The 20,854-nt window shown below is 35.5% G+C and overlaps 1 protein-coding gene across 4 annotated transcripts in view; it reads left to right on the top strand.

The window, feature by feature from the left end:
- The window catches only part of IL6ST (interleukin 6 cytokine family signal transducer), a 54,183-nt gene that overhangs the window by 11,480 nt on the left and 21,849 nt on the right, over positions 1 to 20,854 (top strand). For 3 of the 4 annotated variants that reach the window (XR_009407490.1, XM_059417881.1, XM_059417883.1), the window contains exons 2-5: positions 7,703 to 7,789; positions 12,711 to 12,787; positions 17,617 to 17,922; positions 18,772 to 18,892. Coding sequence is in view for 3 of the 4 variants with exons in the window: in XM_059417881.1 (XP_059273864.1) it covers positions 12,724 to 12,787; positions 17,617 to 17,922; positions 18,772 to 18,892 (491 nt within the window). In the remaining variant the exon portion in view is untranslated. The remainder of the gene's footprint in view (positions 1 to 7,702; positions 7,790 to 12,710; positions 12,788 to 17,616; positions 17,923 to 18,771; positions 18,893 to 20,854) is intronic. The other variant, XM_059417882.1, reaches the window with a different exon arrangement.

The raw sequence follows: 20,854 nt of genomic DNA, 5'->3' as shown, positions 1-20,854 counted from the left end.
CCGCCTCTCTCTGCCTGCCTCTGTGCCTACTTGGGATCTCTGTTGAATTAAAAAAAAAAAATCTTCAGAGTGATGATTTAAGCAAAAACAACAGTAGGGTTTACAACATGTATAAAGTACATCTGAAGTTTATAAACTATGTAAAAGTAAGTTGTATGCCAAAAATAGCATAAAGATAAGAGGGAAGAAAGAATTTATATACTCTTGTAAACTTCAATGTGCATGAGGTGCTATAACATCACTTGTTACAAAGATGGGTAAGTTTACGAAGTAAACTAGAAATCTTAATCACTAGGATAACAAAACAATTAATAGTTTACAAGCCAAAAAGAAGACAAAATGGAAATCCTAAGAAATGTCACCTAACACAGATGACAAAAATAGAAGAAAAGGGAGAAAAGAGATAAGTAGGTAGAAAAGAAATACAAAGCTGTGAGCTTTACCTACCTATCAATAATAATAAATGTTGGTGGCCTAGATTACTAATAAAAGCAGAAATTGTCAGATTAGATAAACTATATACTCCCTACCAAAACAAAACACAGCAACAAAAAACCCACAAAGCTTTAAATATGAAGAAAGAAACAGGTAATATACAAAAGAACAGGGAAAGAGTGTACCATAATAATACTAATGGAAGAGAAGATGAGAGGTCTATAATGATGTCAAAAGTAGATTTCAGAGTGAAGAATATTACCATTAGTAAAGAACATCATTGCACAATGATAGAAGAGTCACTTCATCGAGACCTTACATTTATGTTCCTAATAAAGCTTCAAAATAGGGCAAAATCTGAAAGAACTGCAAGAATAAAGGGATTATCAATACGCCCCTTTCAATATTTGATAGAGGAAGTAGACAGAAAATGACTAATGATATAACAGAAGATTTGAATAACACTATCAACCAGACTTGACTGACACTTAACACTGCATCCAGGAGCAACTGTAGTGGTTTTTTTTTTTGTTTTTTTTGTTGTTTTTTAATTTTTTAATAAACATGTATTACTAGCCTCAGGGGTACAGGTCTGTGAATCACCAGGTTTACACACTTCACAGCACTCACCATAGCATATACCCTCCTCTATGTCCATAACCCCACCACCCTCTTTCTAGCCCCCTCCCTCCGCCCCCCCAGTTTGTTTTCCCCCCAGTTTGTTTTGTGACATTGAGTCTCTTATGGTTTGTCTCCTTCCCGATGCCATCTTGTTTCATTTATTCTTTCCCTGTCCCCCAAACCCCCACATTGCATCTCCACTTCCTCATATCAGGGAGATCCTGTGATAGTTGTCTTTCTCCAATTGACTTATTTGCTAAGCATAATACCCTCCAGTTCATCCATGTCGTCCCAAATGGCAAGATTTCATTTCCTTTTTTTTTTCCCAAAGATTTTATTTATTTATTTGACAGAGATCACAAGCAGGCAGAGAGAGAGGAAGGGAAGCAGGCTCCCTGTTGATGTAGGTTCTCTCCACAGTTTGGCTATTGTGGACATTGCTGCTATAAACATTTGGGTGCACGTGCCCCTTTAGATCACTGTTTGTATCTTTAGGGTAAATACCCAGTAGTGCAATTGCTGGTTGGTAAAGTAGCTCTATTTTCAACTTGTTGAGGAACCTCCATGCCATTTCCAGAGTGGTTGCACCAGCTTGCATTCCCACCAACAGTGTAGGAGGGTTCCCCTTTCTCCACATCCTCACAAGCATCTGTCATTTCTTGATTTGTTAATTTTAGCCATTCTGACTGGTGTGAGGTGGTATTTCATTGTGGTTTTGATCCGTATTTCCCTGATGCCCAGTGATGTGGAGCACTTTTTCATGTGTCTGTGGGCCATCTGGATGTCGTCTTTGCAGAAATGTCTGTTTATGTCTTCTGCCCATTTCTTGATTGGATTATTTATTCTTTGGGTGTTGAGTTTGCTAAGCTCTTTATAGATTTTGGATACTAGCCCTATATCTGATATGTTCGTTTGCAAATATCTTCTCCCATTCTGTGGTTTGTCTTTGGTTTTGTTAACTGTTTCCTTTGCTGTGCAAAATCTTTTGATCTTGATGAAATCCCAGTAGTTTATTTTTTGCCCTTGTTCCTTTGCCTTTGGCAATGTTCCTAGGAAGAAGTTGCTGCCGCTGAGGTGGAAGAGGTTGCTGCCTGTGTTCTCCTCAAGGATTTTGATGGATTCCTTTCTCACATTGAGGTCCTTCATCCATTTTGAGTCTATTTTCATGTGTGGTATAAGGAAATGGTTCAGTTTCATTTTTCTGCATGTGGCTATCCAATTTTCCAAACACCATTTGTTGAAGAGGCTGTCTTTTTCCCATTGGGCATTCTTTCCTGCATTGTTGAAGATTAGTTGACCATATCTGGGTTCTCAATTCTGTTCATTGATCTATGTGTCTGTTTTTGTGCCAGTACCATAATGTCTTGATGATCACAGCTTTGTAATAGAGCTTGAAGTCCGGAATTGGGATGCCACCAGCTTTGGCTTTCTTTTTCAACTTGGAGGTCTTCTCTGGTTCCATATAAATTTTAGAATTATTTGTTCCATTTCTTTGAAAAAATGGATGGGATTTTGATAGGAATTGCATTAAATGTGTAGATTGCTTTAGGTAGCATAGACATTTTCACAATATTTATTCTTCCGATCCATGAGCATGGAACATTTTTCCATTTCTTTGTGTCTTCCTCAATTTCTTTCATGAGTACTTGTAGTTTTTGGAGTATGGATTCTTTGCCTCTTTGGTTAGGTTTATTCCTAGGTATCTTACGGTTTTGGGTGCAATTGTAAATGCGACTGAGTCCTTAATTTTTCTTTTTTCTGTCTTACTGTTGGTGTAAAGAAATGCAATGGATTCCTGTGCATTGATTTTATAGCCTGACTTTTTACTGAACTCCTGTACAAGTTCTAGCAGTTTTGGGAGTGGAGTCTTCGGGTTTTCCACATAAAGTATCATATCATCTGCAAAGAGTGATAGTTTGGATTGGATATTTGGATGCCTTTAATTTCTTTTTGTTTGATTGCTGAGGCTACAAATATTTCTAGTATTGCTAGAAATACTTCTAGTATTGCTAGAAATATTCTGCTAGAAATACTTATAGTACTATGTTGAATAGCAGTGGTGATAATGGACATCCCTGCCGTGTTCCTGACCTTAGTGGAAAAGCCCTCAATTTTTCTCCATTGAGAATGATATTTGTGCTGGGTTTTTCATAGATGGCTTTCCACCTGTGGTTTTTAACTACACACAGAACACTGATTTTCAAGACTTTCTTAAGTAAATATTTTTAATAATATTTTTAAGCAAATAGATCAGTGGAACAGAATAGAGCAGAAATTGGGTAGAGCTCCCAGGTGAAATCAGAGTGCCTCCTAATTTTGTAAAGTATTGTTAGAACATAGCCACACCCATTTGTTTATGTTTTATCTATGGCTGCTTTTGTCTGCAACAGCAGATGGTGTAGTTCAACAGAGACATTATGGTCTGCAAAGCCTGAAATACTTATTCTCTGGCCCTTTACATAAAAAAGTTTTCCCAAGCATGGAGTAGAGAGTATATAAATAGACCCACATATACACGGACAACTGATTTTTGATCAAAGTGTAAAGGCAATTCACTTGAGAAAGGACAGTTTTTCTACAAATAGTTCGGAAACACTTGGGTATTCCTGTGTAACAAAATGAACTTGAATACCTACCTTTACACCATGTATAAGAATTACCAACATAGTTGATAGACCTAAATATCAAACCTGAAACTATAAAACTTCTGGCTAGAAAACATAGACCCTTGAGACTTGGCATTCAGCAAGGATTTCTTTGATACAGTATCAAAAGGAGTAGTAAATAAATTGGACTTGATTAAAATGAAAATTTCTGCTGTTTAAAAAAGCATGGTTAAAGAACGGGAAGATAAGCCACAGATTGGGAGAAAATACTTTAAAAGGATTTTCTAATAAAGACTTTGATCTAGAAACCTAATTTTTAAAACTTCTAAACATAATGAGAAAACAACACACCCAATTTAAAAATGAGCAAAATATTTGAACAGACCAACATCACCAAAGAAGAACATGAATATATACCTACCATAGATACAACCTGGCTTGTCTGTTAGGTATTGTCCCAAGAGAAGTGAAAGCTTCTATCCATGCAGACTTGGGACTAGTTAGATTACACTATATTTATTTCACTAATACATCATGCACCTGCTTATAGCAAGAAAGTTGATTTAGCAAAGATACTGAGGTGCTCACTATGCTGGGTGTGATTCTTGATGCTAGGAATATAGAAGGGAACAAAGCAGACAATTTCTTACCTAATTTGCTAACATTCTGTTTTAGGTACACAGATAATGTTTTGACAATGTACTGGTTTCTCAGGGCTGCTGTAACAAAGTGCCACAAACTGGGTGACTTAAAATAACAGGAGTTTATTTTAAGGTTCTGGAAGCCAGAAGTCCTTCTGGAATTCTGGATAGAATCTGTTCCTTGCCTCTTCATAGCTCCTAGTGGTAGCCTTTAGTCTTGACATTTCTTACCTTACCCCTATAGTCTCTAGTGCATGCCTGTGTTGTCACATGGCATTGTGCCTATGTGTGTGTTTTTCATAATTTCATACTGTATTAAGGGCCCACCCTACTCCTTTATGGCATCTTAACTACATCAGCCACAGCCCTATTTCCAAACCATCATATTATGAGATACTGTGGATTAGGACATCAGTATATCTTTTGGGAAGAAAACACAATTCAACCCATAACAGCCAATAAGATAAGTAAACTATTTTACTATAGTCTGCAGACCAAATCTAGGATGCATCCTATTTTATTAAATAGTTTTATTAGAATTCAGCCATGCCATCTGTTCACATACTGTCTCTAACAAAGTCTACCTAGTTACAACAGATACCTTAATTGTGACAAAACCTAAAATATTTATTATCTGGCCCTTTACAAGAAATGTTTGCCAAGTCATTTTAGAAATTGTAAAGTGCCATTGGGAAAAAATGGGAAGGGGAGATTAGTAGTACTGGGTGGTCAGGGAAGACCTGTATGAGAAGGTTGAATTTGAGCAGATGCTATAAGGAATTCATCTTTATGTATTAACTTAGAAAGACGTCCAGATGTAGTAAGTGAAAAAAGCAAGTTATGGCACATTTTTGTGATCCAACTTTTGTAAAATAAGAAAGTATGTATTTATGCAGTATAATGTAATATATGAATAGAAAATTTTCAAAATTACCTACCAAATCGTTCACATTAGTTACCATGGTGGGATTATAGGGGACTTCTACGTGATGTATTTTCAGCTTCCGTTCATTTGAAAATTTAAAAATTACTTCCTTTGCATTTTAATATCATTGTAAACTTAATTTATTACATACTATTAAATTACATCAAAGGCTTAATATGTGTGAAACAGTAATGGAGGATTCAAAAGGAGTTGAACCTCATTGCCTGTTTGTTTTTTTGTTTCGTTTTTTGTGTGTGTGTGTTTTTTAATATTATGGTAGTCACCATACAATACATTATCAGTTTTTGATTAATTCATTGATTCATTGTTTGTGTATGACACCCAGTGTTCTGTGCAATACGTGCCCCCCTTTAATACCCATCATGGGGCTAACCCATCCCCCTACTCCCTTCCCCTCTAAAACCCTCAGCTTGTTTCCTGGAGTCCATTGTCTCTTATTAAGGTCTCCCCCTCTGACTCCCCCCTTCATTTTTCTCTTCCTTTTCCTAATGTCCCCCATGCTATTCCTTATGTTTCAGAAATAAGTGAAACCCTATGATAATTGACTTCTTTCCTTGACTTACTTCACTTAGCATAATCTCCTCCAGTACCATCCATGCTGATGCAAAAGTTGGGTATTCATCCTTTCTGAAGGCTGAGTAATATTCCATTATATATCTGGATGATATCTTTATCCATTTGTCTGTTGAAGGGCATTTTAACTCTTCCCACGGTTTGGCTGTTGTGACATTGCTGCTGTGAACATTGGGGTGCATGTGGCCCTTCTTTTCACTACATCTGTATCTTTGTAGTAGAGCAATTGCTTGGTCATACAGTTGCTCTATTTTTAACTGCCACACACTTTTTCCAAAGAGGCTGTACCAGTTTGCATTTCCACCAACAGTGTAAGAGGGTTCCCCTTTCTCCACAATCTCTCCAGCATTTGTTGTTTCTTGCCGCCTTCATTTTGGCCATTCTAAGTGGTGTAAGGTGGTATATCACTGTAGTTTTGATTTGAATTTCCTTGATGGCTAATGATGACTACTACTTCATGTATCTGTTAGCCCTTTGTATGTCTTCTTTGGAAAAGTGTCTGTGTCTTCTGTCCATTTTTTGACTTGATTATCTGTTTCGTGTGTGTTGAGTTTGAGGAGTTTTTTACAGATCTTGGATATCAGCTGTTTGTCTGGAGTGTCATTTGTGAATATCTTCTCCCATTCCATAGGTTGCCTCTTTGTTTTGTTGACTATTCCCTTTGTTCTGCAGAAGCTTTTGTTCTTGATGAAGTCCCAGAGGTCATATTTGCTTTTCTTTCCCTTGCCTTTGGAGACAAGTGTGTCTGTTTCTATGCCTGTACCATGCTGTCTTGATGATCACAGTTTTGTAATAGAACCTAAAGCCATGCATTATGATGCCTCCAGCTTTGGTTTTCTTTTTCAACATTTCCTTGGCAATTCGAGATATTTCAGGTTCCATACAAATTTTAGGATTGGTTGTTCCAGAACTTTGAAAAATGCCATTGGTATTTTGAGTGGGATGGTGTTGAAAGTATACATGGCTCTGGGTGGCATAGACATTTTAACAATGTTTATTCTTCTGATCTATAAGCATGGAATGTTCTTCCATTTTTCTGTCTCTTCTTCAATTTCAGAACGTAAGTGTTCTGTAGGCTTCCTTCACCTCTTTGGTTAGGTTCATTCAAAGGTATCTTACAGTTTTTGGTGCTATTGTAAATGGAATCGCTTCCCTCATTTCTCTTTCTGCAGGTACATTGTTGGTGTATAGGAGGAGAGCAACTGATTTCTATGCATTTATTTGTATCCTGCCACATTACTGAATTAATGTGTATGACTTCGAGTAATTTAGGGGTAGAGACTTTTGGGTTTTTCATGTCATCTGTGAAGAAAGAGAGATTTCTTTGCCGATTGGGAGGCCTTTTAATTCTTCTTGTTCTCTGGTAGCTGGGGCTAGGACTTCTGGTACTGTGTTGAAGTTATCCTTTACATTTCAAAGGGGAACCACCATTAATTATACTAGAATTTAACTTAGTACTGAAATTTAACTTCAATTTTTATAATGCCTGTGTGCATAAAACAGCATGGTAGTTGAAAAGCAGTAGCCTTAACTGCTAGTGAAAGGTAAAAGGTATGATTCTCCTAAAAATTTGCTTTGATTCCTTTTGTCAAATTCAAAAAATGTCCCATTCATGTTTCTGTGACATTACATGAACATCAGGAAAGTTTGGAGTAGGCATGGGAGGGGCTGATAATGTTCCTAAGTATTTTTCAAAACATCAATAGGATGTTTAAATATTGTTATACCAGTGTTTATGGGATCGTTTTAGACTGAAAGTCAGAAGGTACCTGAATGAGATACTTTCAGGAAGGCTTATCGCAGGCAAGGATTTAAGAGGAATGCATGTAATAAATATTACCAAAGTCAGCTTTCTGAACAAGGCTCTCCTCTCTCTATAGTGAGACTTAATGAAAAGAGCATGACTTTTGGAGGCAGAAGACTTAGTTTCAAGTCCCTGTTTCTTCACTTCCTAATTTTGTGATTTGGTAAGTAACTTCACCTGTCAGAATTTTTTTTTTTTAACCTGTCAGAATTAATCTTTTGTGAAGTTTCAGTAATTAATCCTTGCCATTCGAAACCTAGTGTATATGTACAACACAATGAGTGGACCGTAAGGTAAACTACAGACTCAGTGGAGGTTAAAGTGTGTCAGTGTGGGTTCATCCTTGGTAAAATATACTATTCTGGTGAGTGATACTGCTAAATAGGAGAGGCTGTTTAGCCTCTGTGTGGGGGCAGAGGGTGTGTGGGAATTCTCCATACCTTCCTCTCAATTTTGTTTTAAGCCTGAAGCTCTTTATTAAAATAATGATTCCTGCCCTACCAACCTCCTATTCTAGGATATTCGGATGATCAGGTGAAGTAATTTATATAAAAGCAGTTGTGTAATGTAAAATAGTATATAATGTACAAGTGTTACTATGAATTAACAATTAGTAATAATGGAATAGAGCAGAGTTGGATCATTTTTAAAATAATAATATAATGTAGGTATAACTGTCTCTCTGAAAATTTATTGAGTATGGTATATACTCTGTATATAGTATATATATACTACAGTATATATAGAGTATACTATAGTATATAGTATAGTATATAGTATATAGTAACACTATAATGTGTATACATCCTACCGTATTGGAATTTTCTTCATCCTGATCCCTGCCCAGCTTACTTAGTCAACAAACATTACTTTGCCTTCTGTTTGGCAATCGTAGTTCATCTACTATTTTAATTACAAGAGCAATGTTACTATGGTAACTAAGTTTATATTGACATTCTTCGCTCCAATGAAATCTGTACCTAAATGTATTACTCATGCCTTTTCTTTTGTTTTTTTGTTTTGTTTTGTTTTTATTTCATTTGACAGATCTCAAGTAGGCAGAGAGGCAGGCAGACAGAAGCATGCTCCCTGATGAGCAGAGAGCCCCATGTGAGGCTCCATCACAGAACCCACCCTGAGATCATGACCTGAGCAGAAGGCAGAGGCTTAAGCCACTGAGCCACCCATGTGTCCCTACTCACACTTTCTCATTTTGTCCTTGGGTCAAAGTAAAAAGAAAAAGACACTCAAAGATCACAATCCATAAGTAACAAAGAATTTATAAAGGCCAGAAGTATCAAGTATTTATCAGTTATAACTCCTGTACATTTTCTCCCACTTAAGAAATCCATGGGAATGAAAATGAACAAGAATGATAAACTATAGGGATAATCTTGATCTGTTCTAATTTTTTAAAATCATTTGGAAATTTTATTCATTTAACAATAATAGTGAATTAGTTCTGATGTGCACTTTTCAGCACATTACGTGTTGAACCATCACAGTTGAGGAATTGCCACTCTAGAAGAACCACTCATTGTGGAATTGGAATAGCCTTGCCTATATCTGTGGTTAGCAGTTTCATAGAATCTTCTTTGTTTGACAGATGAGAAGTAGGCAAAGAGGCGGTGGTGTTGAGGGGGTCATGGGAGCAGACTCTCTGCTGAGCATGGTTTCATAGAATCTTCTAAAATAAGATGCAAATTTCAAGAAAAATTGTATGCCATATGTGGTTATAATATATGCATGGAAAGTTCTACCAGAGATGTAGGAGGATAATGCTAATAATGGAATTTTAAATTTAGTATGTACTGTCAACAAAATGAGAGGAACAGGATGCCGTGTACTATCAATTCTGTCCATTTTAAAACAAATAAGCCCCAAAATGAAGTTGACTATATTGCGTTTAATATTTTAGGTAGTGCTACTGTCTCTTAGGTTGGGACTATGATATTAAGTTCCTGAAGAGATGTTTCTTCATCTGATCTCAATGACAATCCTTAAAAATTAGGACATTACTTTAGGGCGCCTGGGTGGCTCAGTGGGTTAAGCCACAGCCTTCGGCTCAGGTCATGATCTCACGGTCCTGGGATCGAGTCCCACATCGGGCTCTCTGCTTGGCAGGGAGCCTGCTTCCCTCTCTCTCTCTCTGCTTGCCTCTCCGTCTACTTGTGATTTCTCTCTGTCAAATAAATAAATAAAAATCTTTAAAAAATAAAAAAAATAAAAAATAAAAAAAATAAAAATTAGGACATTACTTTAAAAAAAAAAATTTTATTATTTGAGAGAGCACACAAGCCCGGGTAGGGGCATAAGGAGACAGAGAAGTAGACCCCACTGAGCAGGGAGCCTGACTTGGGGCTCAATCCCAGGCCCCTGCATTGTGACCTGAGCCAAGTCTAAGGCAGATGCTTAACTGACGGAGCCACTGAGAGGTGTCCCAGGAAACATTACTTTCCAACTTCCAACTACTAAATTGTGAAACCTATCTTTTTGCCTGTTACCTACTGTGTTTCATGGCCCTGCTTAGATAAATCTAATCACTTTGCGGTAACTGTAAATACCTTTATGGGATCTCTTGTGTCAGTTTTGTCATAAGAATATAGTGCATTCATAGAAAGATTGCCAGTCTCTACAGTGTGAACAAGATACTTGATTGGTATGGGTGATCATTGTGTAATTGCATACTGCTCTCCCAACATGATCAGTTATTTTCTTCATTTTGTTTTGATGAGCAGTTGAATGATGTGGATTTTTCTAATATGGGACTATGAAAGTTAGGAAGTAAGAAATAAAACCAGTGGAGGAAAATGGTTCTTGAAATTTCATTCTTTTATCATTTACCCTGTAACAGTTGTTTAAATAGTTCATGAGCAGATTATTATAGAGTGACTTAACGTTGTTAGGGAGTACATAAAGTAAGTTAGTACTGAGATTTAATAAAAGAACACTGTATCCCAAATGCAGTACTGTGAAGCCCTGTTAAGAAGTTCATGGTTTTATTTGGGGGAGAGAGTTTACACATCAAGTATTTTTTAATGCAAATTTAGTTTTTGACTAAGTACTGAAGTCACATGGTACAACATTGGAAAGGTACAGAGAGTATATGGTAGTGTCTCCTTCCTACTGTGGAATCTCATCCAGTAGCAACCAGTCTTTGAATTAGTATCCTCCTTGAGGTATTTTATGCATCTATAAGGAGATGAGTGGGGTTTTTTTTTTGTTCCTCCCCACAAATAAATACACTGTTCTCTACTTCAACAGTATTTTATTTTATTTATTTATTTTTGGATGCCATTACACATCTCTAGGTAGTGATCTAGAACTTACTCATTTTTTTGGAGCTACATGTAGGCTGTATTTGGATATACCATTATTTAACTAGTCCTTACTTGTGCATTAACCTTTTTTATTAAAAACAAAGCTATAGTGAATAACCTTATGTGTGTGTTGCTTTGCTCAATTCTGTAGGATAAAATACTGGAAGAATTATTAGATTCAAACATAAAATATTTAAGTTTTGATTGATAATGCAAAACTGGGCATATATCTTGTCTGGGTTCTTTTTTTGTTTATAATTGAGCTCTGATTTACAAAGAATTCAATTTTTAACTCCTAGTTTATTTGGAAGGTTATGCCGTTTACACACTGTAAGTGCAGGAAATAAGAATGCCTTTATGTCATGGTCTCAAAATATTGTGTTGATAATTTTTTACTTTTCATTATATTTTTGCCAAATCTAGAAATGATATTGGGCTCGTTTTTGTTTTGTTCACTGTTTTTACTAAGTATAACTTACATGCAGTAAAGTCCACAGATCACAAGTTTATAGCTCAGTAAATTTTTAATGACCATCTAGTTTATAGAACATGCCCAGCATTCCAGAAGTTCCCTTCTGCTCTCTTTCCCCATCCCCCATAAAAGATAAGAACTGTTCTCTATCACCACAGATGACATTTGCCTAATTTCGAACTTCTATATAAAGGGAATCAAGCATACTTTGTGTCTCATTCTCTTTTCTCTTAATATGAAATTGAGTCATGTTGTTGTGAGTACCTGTAATTAATTGTGATTGAGTTACTTGAATTTTTCTGTTCTACTGTGTTCGTGTTTGGTTGTTTCTACTTTTCAGTACTTAAACTTGTATGAACATTCTTGTACGTGTCTTTCAGAGGAGTGAAGCACTGAACTTTTTTTTTTTTTTTTTTTACTATGTACCTTGCCTGGGTAGATTTTGTTGGTTTTTAATTGAGGTCTAATTTATAAAGAATAAAAGTTGATAGTTGGGTGGTTTTTAGTTTGGGACTGTTACAAATAAAGCTGCTGTATGAACATTTGAGTATAAGTCTTCATGAGGACATGTATTAGTATTTTTAGTTCTCTGGACACATTCTTAGTGAAATATGTATTAACTACTATTACGTACATTTAACTTGGTAAAGAACTGCCAAATCATTTTCCAAAGTGTCTGTATCATCTTGCATTCCTTTCTGGGGTAGTTTTAATTTGTATCTCTCATTATGAGTGGGGTTGAAAGTACCATTTTTTAATGTTTTAAATAATTTGTATTTTCTTTCTTAAATTACCTATTCAGCTCACCTTACTGCTTCTTCTAGGTGTTTGAATATTTTAGTGATGTGTAGGTATTCTTCATATAGTAGGGGATTTTTTTTTGGTCATGGTATTATGAATTACAAACTTTCTTTTCCATTTTGGCAAATACTTTTTGAGATTGCTTTTGGTGGGTTTTGCCGTATGTCTCTCTGAAGTACTGTCTCACACAGTCTTTACTAATAATTTACTAATAATGTAAATCTTCACATAATAAACAAGATTGCCCTTTTAATTAACCTTAAAGTATAAATTGTGTTCCATCACTTTTGTATGTAGCCATGACTCTGTTGGGAATAAAGAAAAACATTCTGATGACTTAGATTTGTTTTCTGCATGCTCATAAAATTTTACTACCTTTTAGAAGAAGATGCCTATCCGGTGAAAACAAGAGCTTTAGGAATTGTGTCTTTACTTACTATGTGTAATAAGAGAAAAAATAATAAAAATAATACTATGTGTGTCTTTTACAGAAATTAATGCAAGATGTTGACATTGCAAACTTGGATAGTGCACGTGTTGTTTATTTTCTTCACCACTGAATCTGTAGGTAAGGTTCATGAAATAGACTACCTCCCAACCTCATAAATTTGTTTATGTATTTTTGTATAATTATATAATTAAGCTTATGCTTCATAATTACGTAATTATATTAATGTTTCTATTCTTTCTAGGGTCATTATTGGGATAATAATGCTGCTGTAACCTAAAATGATTGTGAAATGTAAAAATATTCCTGATAAATTATAGTACGAGTTGAAACAGTCTCCCAGTAAAAATGCTGTTTAAGTATACTAACGATAACTTTAAGGTGGGGGGGAATACATTGCTGGTTTTTTGGGCATTTTTTTTAATACATAGGAGAAAATCTATTAACCTTCAGCACTTCACTTTTTAATGGCCAAAGATGTCACTGAACCGCACTGTGTTAGTGATAGGTCTGGAATCCACAGCCTCATCCTTGAACTGGTTGTTACTAGTAGACAAGAGATAAGTACAGAAATTAAGAGTAAATGTTTAGAATCTTTAAACAGTTTGATGTAGCTATGACATCCAAGCATGCCATCACTGGACTTAAAGATATGGTATAGAGCAAAAGTGTAAGTCTGTGAAAGATTGGGGGTAAAAAACCAAACCGATCTTTAACCACTGGTAGTTTTAGAAGCACTGCTGTAAATGAACCCCTTTCAAAATCTAGGAATGCAACTTCTTTTTGAACACTTTAAGTGACATAAGACTTAACTTTGAAAATTGTTGTTATTTAGAAAATCTTTTCCTTATTTTTGAGCCCAAATTTTCCTTGTAACTTTTTCCTATTATCCCTAGTTCTGGAGTAGTTCCACTTTTTCTTCCCACTGTTCAACATTTAGAAAATACTGAAGGACTGCTTTCATGTGTCTCTAAGGCCTCTTTTGCCCAAACTAAACTTACCAAGTTGTCCTAAAAATTCTTCATAGGACTTGGCTTCTAACCCTGTACATGTTGATTACCCTCCTGATTCTTCTCTTGGTTGCTCATAGCACATTCCAAATACAAGACCATCACACCTCTCATACTTACCAGCTATAGGACTTAGGCCAGTTACTTGATCTGTGTCAGTTTCCTGATGATTTAAAAAATCACCATAATAATTGTTCCTCTCTCCTAGGGGTATTGTGAGAATTAAATGAGTTACTATACACAAGCCATCTGAACAGTGCCTGGCCCAGAGTAAACATTATAAAAAGGATAGTAATTATGTAATTGTTACTGAGGTTTTAATGAAAACATACTTATGAAAAAAAAATTAGTTTATGTACCAGAACTGGACATGGTCTGAGTAGAGTGATTTTATTTTTATTTTGATCTGAGCATCATTCTTACTCAGCATAGTATTTGGCCAGCTAAGATAAACTGTAGTTTCAGTTAAGTTACTTGTCAGTGAAAAGTCTTAGGTTTTCACATGAATTCCTTCAAGCCATTTCTCCCTTACCCTATATTTAATCTCAGCCTAAATAAGAGAGATTTTGCTCTCTAGCAAATTTCATTATATTAGTTTTGGCCTTTTGGTCTAATCATATTAACATCCAGTGTTAGAGATCTTTCATAGCCTTGTCCTTTGCTATTTGGTGTGTGTGTGTGTGTGTGTGTTCTGCCAGATTATTGAAAAAAATGTTCAAAATAACAGAAGTAACCTTACTGCTGCCTCACAAATTACTCTAAAACTTCATGGCTTTAAATGACAATAATTTACTACTACTCACAGTTTGTGTGTGTTGGGAACAAAGTTGGGCACAGCTGGACTATTTCATCTTTGCTCTATGATGTCTGGGGTGGGGAGTCACTTGGAATATTCAAAGATTGGGGACTAGAATCATCTGAAGGCACTCTCATTTATATGTCTGGTATTGATTCTGTCTGTAGGTTAAGGGCTTTGCTAGGCTTATTGGCCAGAACACCACATGTGGTCTCCCCATGTGGCCTTGGCTTCCCCTGCAACATGTGACTGAGTTCCATGGACAGATGTCCAAGAGAAAAAGAATGCTGGTTGAAAGTTGTATTCTTCTAACGATCTAGTTAGTCATACAGCACATTCCATTGGCTTGGGCAGACCTAAGCTCCCACACAGATTTGAGGGCAGGAAGGGAATATTGAGCCCATTTCTTTGTGGAAGGAGTATCAATCACATTGTAAAAAAAAGTGGGATGCGGTAAATACATAGGTGTGACCGTATTTGGAAAATAACAGTCTGCTGTAAGGACTGAAAACAGGTACTTCGGCATACTCCATTGAAGACCTCTGTCTCACTGACTTCTTTTTTGTAGAAGTTTATATATGAGTAATCAATTAAGGATGTCTTTTTTGAACCTATGAAATTTCTGTGTGTGTAGATCAGTAACAGTCAGATACCAGCAGTTCTGTCGTGTTCAGCTGTTACCTGTTAAGGTATACTAATCCACATTTCATCATCTTGTCTACATGGTTCCAACTAAGTTTATCAAATGGCTTTTTTAAATTAAAACATTTCTCTCTCTACAATTTAATCTCAAATAGCCTGGTACCCCTGTAAAAATGGGATTAATTTGGCATAGGACGCTTTTAATGAGTCTTTGTTTTCACTCTGGAACATCTGCTCATGTCTAGTATCTCTCTCATTCTGTGTGATTAAAAATGAATACTGAGTCTGTAGTTACATCTTAGGTTATTTAATATTCTAAAATATATTTCATATTTACTATTCTTTATTACTTTAGAGAAAGTAAGTAAAACAGGAGTGATTTTACCGAGGAAGAAAGTGAAGTCTAGGGATTTGGAAGGACTGGCCCAGTATCACAGGGTAACTTAATAAAATCCCACAAGATGAAGCTCCATATATTTGGAAGTGTAAAGAAGTATGTGCCCTGGGCACATATTAGACATATTAGACATGTATAATAATAGCATGGTCATATAAACAGCCCACCTTAAAAGTTTTGAAACAAAGAAATCCACATTCCTACTCTGGGCATTATAGATTTGATGAGATGTTCCAGGATTCCATTGGAGAGTAAAGTTTTGACTGCAAAGAAAAAAAAAACTTAAAAGTACAGTTTTTAATTCTTCCTGCTGACTTTGAAAGAATCTTCCATACCCTGTCAGCGTGACTTGATTGTCTTGGAGAGTAGTAATAATTGTGATAGGCTTATCATTACTACTGGTGGACTTTCAAATACCAGGCATTATAATAGGTGCTTTATGTAAGTAATTTTAATCTCAACTCTTCAAGATAGCTTTTTTATTACCGGTGCCTGGGTGGCTCAGTCTGTTAAGTGTCTGCCTTTAGCTCAGGTCATAGTCTCAGGACCCTGGGATCCAATTGCACATCAGGTTCCCTGCTTAGCAGGGAGTCTGCTCCTTTTACCTGCCATTGCCCCTGATTGTTCTCTCTCTCCCTCTCTCTCTTTCTCTTTTTTATTAAAAAGATAATAACTTCATTTTCCAAGTGAAAAACACTGAACCTCAGGATAGGTTACCACCCAGAAACCCATTGGCAAAAGGATTCACTAGGGAAAGTTGCCTTGTGTTTCTGGGCAGTGAGGCTATAGTCAAGCCAAGTAGTTAGGATTTTATCTTGATGGTGTAGGCAGCCATTAAATAATTTAAAACACGGAAATAGTATGATCATTTTGAATAGTAACTCTGATAGCAGCATGTAAGATAAACTGGAAGGAGGTCAGACCATGGTATAATGGCCTCAGCTTCAGCAGGCAAAAGGGACTGGTGAGAGAAAGGTTGACAGACATCTTAATAGAACCAACCAGACTGAGTGCAATACTATGAAGTTGGAAGAGGTATTGAAGGCAACTATAAGATATCTGGCCTCGATGACTGGATATAAATAGTGCTGTTAGCAGAGGTAGAGAAATAAGAGTAAGTTTGAAAGGGATTGTGATACATAGAAGTTTTAGATGTGTTCATCTTTTTTCTGTTTTTTAAGATTTATTTGAGAGAGTGGGTACCTAGGGGGAAGCGCAGAGGGAGAGAATCTCAATCAGACTCCCCACTGAGTACAGAGCCTGACGTGGGGCTCGATCCTGCAACCCATGTGATGACAACATGAGTCAAAACCAAGAGTCAGACACTCTTAGAGTTGGGCTGCTCAGGTGCCCTTTAGATGTATTTATCTTAAAGTACTTAGGAAGGATTTCAAGTGGATATGTCTTGCAAGTTACTGAAAAGAAGAGGAAGTTCGAGCTGGAGATAGGGATTTAGTTGCCATCAGCATGGAGTTAGGTGATAGTTGAAGCATACACTTCTGGTATAGTTCTTTCTACGCAGGCTGATTTTGTTTTGTTTTTAATACGGGATTTTATCCCATTTATTGTTAAAACTAATTTATTTGGCCATCTTGTTCTGTATTCTTTATGTTCTTTGTTGTTCTGTTGCTCTATCCTTTGTTGTTTGGAATTTTGATAAATGAACATTGTCTACTACCTTCCCTGACCCCATCCATACCCCCAACACCATTCGGAACTGGAGAGAACAGAGCCTACCACTGCTGCTTTGCTGGAAGGTGTAATTTAGACCCTGAGTCTGAATCAAAGAATGGGATTGGTGGTAGAGTAAGTGTGAATCACGCTGCAGGCAGTCTGTGTTTCCTAAAGCAAAGTCAGAATGTTACGCAAAAAAAAAAAAAAAAAAAAACCTGAGGCTTACAGAGGTCTTTTTTTCATCAGCCTTGTAATTTGTATATTTACAAATTGAGGCACTGAATTCTGGCTATATTATTTTTTCACTGTGTAATTCTTCTTCGCTGGCTTTAAGAGATATTTTAGTGAAGATTCAGGACTGCATTGATAAATACCATTTTATACCAGAATAATTCAGTACATTTTTCTATTTTCCCTTGTTCCCTTTCAGGTGAACTTCTAGAGCCATGTGGTTATATCAAACCGGAATCTCCAGTTGTACAGCTTGGTTCTAATTTCACTGCGGTCTGTGTGCTAAAAGAAAAATGTATGGATTATTTCCATGTAAATGCTAGTTACATTTTCTGGAAAACAAACCATCTAACTGTTCCTAAAGAACAATATACCACCATAAACAAAACAGCATCTAGTGTCACATTTACAGATACATCTTCATTAAATACTCAGCTGACTTGCAACATTCGTACATTTGGACAAATTGATCAGAATGTTTATGGAATCAGAATAATTTCAGGCTGTAAGTTTCATTTTGTTTTTGTCTTATTTCAAACTTTGTTATGACTGTTGAATTCCACTTGTAATGTCTCTTAGTCTTTATGAAATGCAGTTACTTGTTGGCTTTATTGACTTTGAACATGCTTTTTTTAAAAAATAAGTTTCGAAGTGGAAGTCCATTTGCATTACTGCTGTACAAAAAGCTTGAAGAGTAACATATCCTGAGAGTCAAGTATCTGTTTCCTAGAAAAATGTTTTTAGATGAGACCCACAAAAAACAGTTCTTGAATTGAAATTTGTCAGTATATCCATAGTAGTTTTCAGTACTCTTTAATTGGTGAGGAGATCACATACAAAGCAACTATCTGAAGGTGAGTAAAGACTGGAGAACGTCCTGTTGTGTCAGAGTAAACTTAGTCTGATCTAAGAGAAGCTTGTCAAATTTGTGGATCCCAAGACCATAATTTTGGTATTTGCTTTTCCTCCAACAGAGTTTAAGAAAACAATAGGAGGAGAAATAAAAGTAAATCATTTGGTTCCATTTAAATGCTTCTTACTAACATGCAGTAATACTTAATAAAATACACTTCATGGGGAATTCAATACTCTTAACTAGTTACAAATGAAAGTTGATTTTGTGTAGAAAATTAATCTGAAACATGCTAGTTAGTTACAGAAAATGTATATAAATATAAAAAGTACGAGTTTAAGTAGAAAAGATGAATTTTTAGTCCCTAGTCTTTCACTATGTCTGGGGGTGTTTTGTTCATTTTTCATCTAATTTAGTTTGCTGATGTCTTGGGTAGTATATAAATTACATGTTATTTGTGGGTAGAAAGCTTTTGAAAATTGCACATTTTTTCCCTTTTAGTGCCTCCAGAAAAACCTAAAAATTTGAGTTGCATTGTGAATGAAGGAAAGAAAATGATGTGTCAGTGGGATCCTGGAAGGGAAACATATCTGGAAACGAACTTCACTTTAAAATCTGAATGGCAAGTTTTTAAGTTTTTTGTATGTTGAACTCAATAATTTGTCATTTGTGCTAGAGTTTCTGTTTCTTAAGGTAGAAATAGTAAATGCAGATTTTTGTCTAAGCTTTTATTTTAGAGCATCTGAAACAAAATTTGGAAAGAATAGTATAATAAATTCCCATGTGTTCATCATCCAGCTCATGACCAGTCTTCTGTATACTCCACCCCAAATTATCTTAAAGGAAATCTGAGACATCATATCATCTTACCCATAAATATTGTAGTTCATACCTCTGAAAGATAGGGATACTTTAAGACACGTAACTGTATACCATTATTATACCAAAATATAACTGAAGAAACTTCGATAGATTGTCCCATTTTCAGTTAGTTTCATGTTTACTCAGATGTTTCATGAATATATATATAGACATAATTTTATAAATTTTTTTGAGTATAGTTGACACATAATGTTAAAACAGTTTCAGCCATACAGTGTGGTGATTGAACACTTGATCTTAGGCAGTGCTTACCACAAGCATAGCTTCTGTCATCACATAACACTTTTAAAATGGCATTGTATTCCCTATGCTGTGACACAAATATTTGTATATATTTTTACAAGTCATCAAATCACAATCTCCATGCATTACAAATTGGTTTTTATTTTTTAAACCATAGATTCTGCCTGGTTTTCTTTTACTTTGCAATTCAGTCATTAAAGTAACTGTTAACACATTGTTTAACATAGTCCTCTGTCTTTTTTTTTTTTTTTTTTTTTTTTTTGGCCTTAGAAATTTCTATTCAGTCTAGACACTTGATCAGATTTAGGTTTTTTGTTTTGTTATTCCAAAAGTAATTCGTTGAGTTCATTTTTGTGAATCATACAAGATAGGGGATAATTTCATTCTTTTGTAGGTGAATATCCAGTTATCCCAACACTGTTACGAATTCCCCTGGGCCCCTTGTCAAATATTTGGCATAATCAATTGAATTATGCTTGGGTTTATTTCCAGGCTTTTAGTTCTTTCCACTGGTCAGTCTATTTTTAATGCTAGTACTATATGTTTTGATGACTCTTAACTTGATAGTATAGACCAAAATCAGGAAGTGGGATGTTTTCCAGCTTTATTCTTTTATTCCTCAGGATTTTTTTTTTTTTTTTTTGACCAGTCATTTGTGTTTCCACATAAATTTTCGAGTGTTTTTCTTTACTTTTGTAAAAAATTACCATTACAATCTTGATAAAGATTGCATCGATTCTATAGATGGCTCTTGGTGGTATTAATGTTTTAGCAAGATTAATTCTTGGAATTTGTGGGCATGGGGTACCTTTCCATTTATTGTGTTTGATTTCTTTCATCAATGTCTTAGAGTTCAGAATAGAGATCTTTTACCTCCCTAGTTAAATGTATTCTATTTTCTTGTTTCTGATGCTTGATAGTTTCAAACATTTTGATTTTTGATTTTTAGAAAATTCATTGTAAGTATATAGAAGCACTACTGATTTTTGTATTTTAATTTTGTATTGTGCAACTTTACTAAATGCACTCATTAGATCTAACATCTTTTGGTTGAGAGCTTTTGTTTTTCTGATACTAAGATGGAGAAGTGGTTTCAGGTACTGTTGTCAGCTTGATCCATTCTTTATAAAAGTTTCCCTTTTTTTTTGTAAAGACAGGTTTTGTTTATTGGACTTGGCTTTGATATGATTGACACACACTGCAGTACATAGTACAAATTGATCTTAAACAGTTCTTGACTGCAGTTTTTATCAAAAGCTGGAAGAACTTTGCAGTGAATGCTTATACAGATCCATCTTTAGATCCTATAATTAACATTTTACTGTGTTTGCTTTATCACATATGTGGTGTTTATGCATACTTCTCTCCACCTATCCATCTTTTTTTTTTTTTTAATGTATTTCAGAGTGACTTGCAGGAGTTCGTATATTTCACCCTTAAACACTCCAGCATTTACATT

The sequence above is a fragment of the Mustela nigripes genome, chromosome 12 (genome assembly GCF_022355385.1).
Source record: "Mustela nigripes isolate SB6536 chromosome 12, MUSNIG.SB6536, whole genome shotgun sequence".
In the NCBI taxonomy this organism is placed as follows: domain Eukaryota; kingdom Metazoa; phylum Chordata; class Mammalia; order Carnivora; family Mustelidae; genus Mustela; species Mustela nigripes.
Note: the sequence above shows the minus strand (reverse complement) of the source record. Positions and strands in the feature narration are given on the sequence as shown.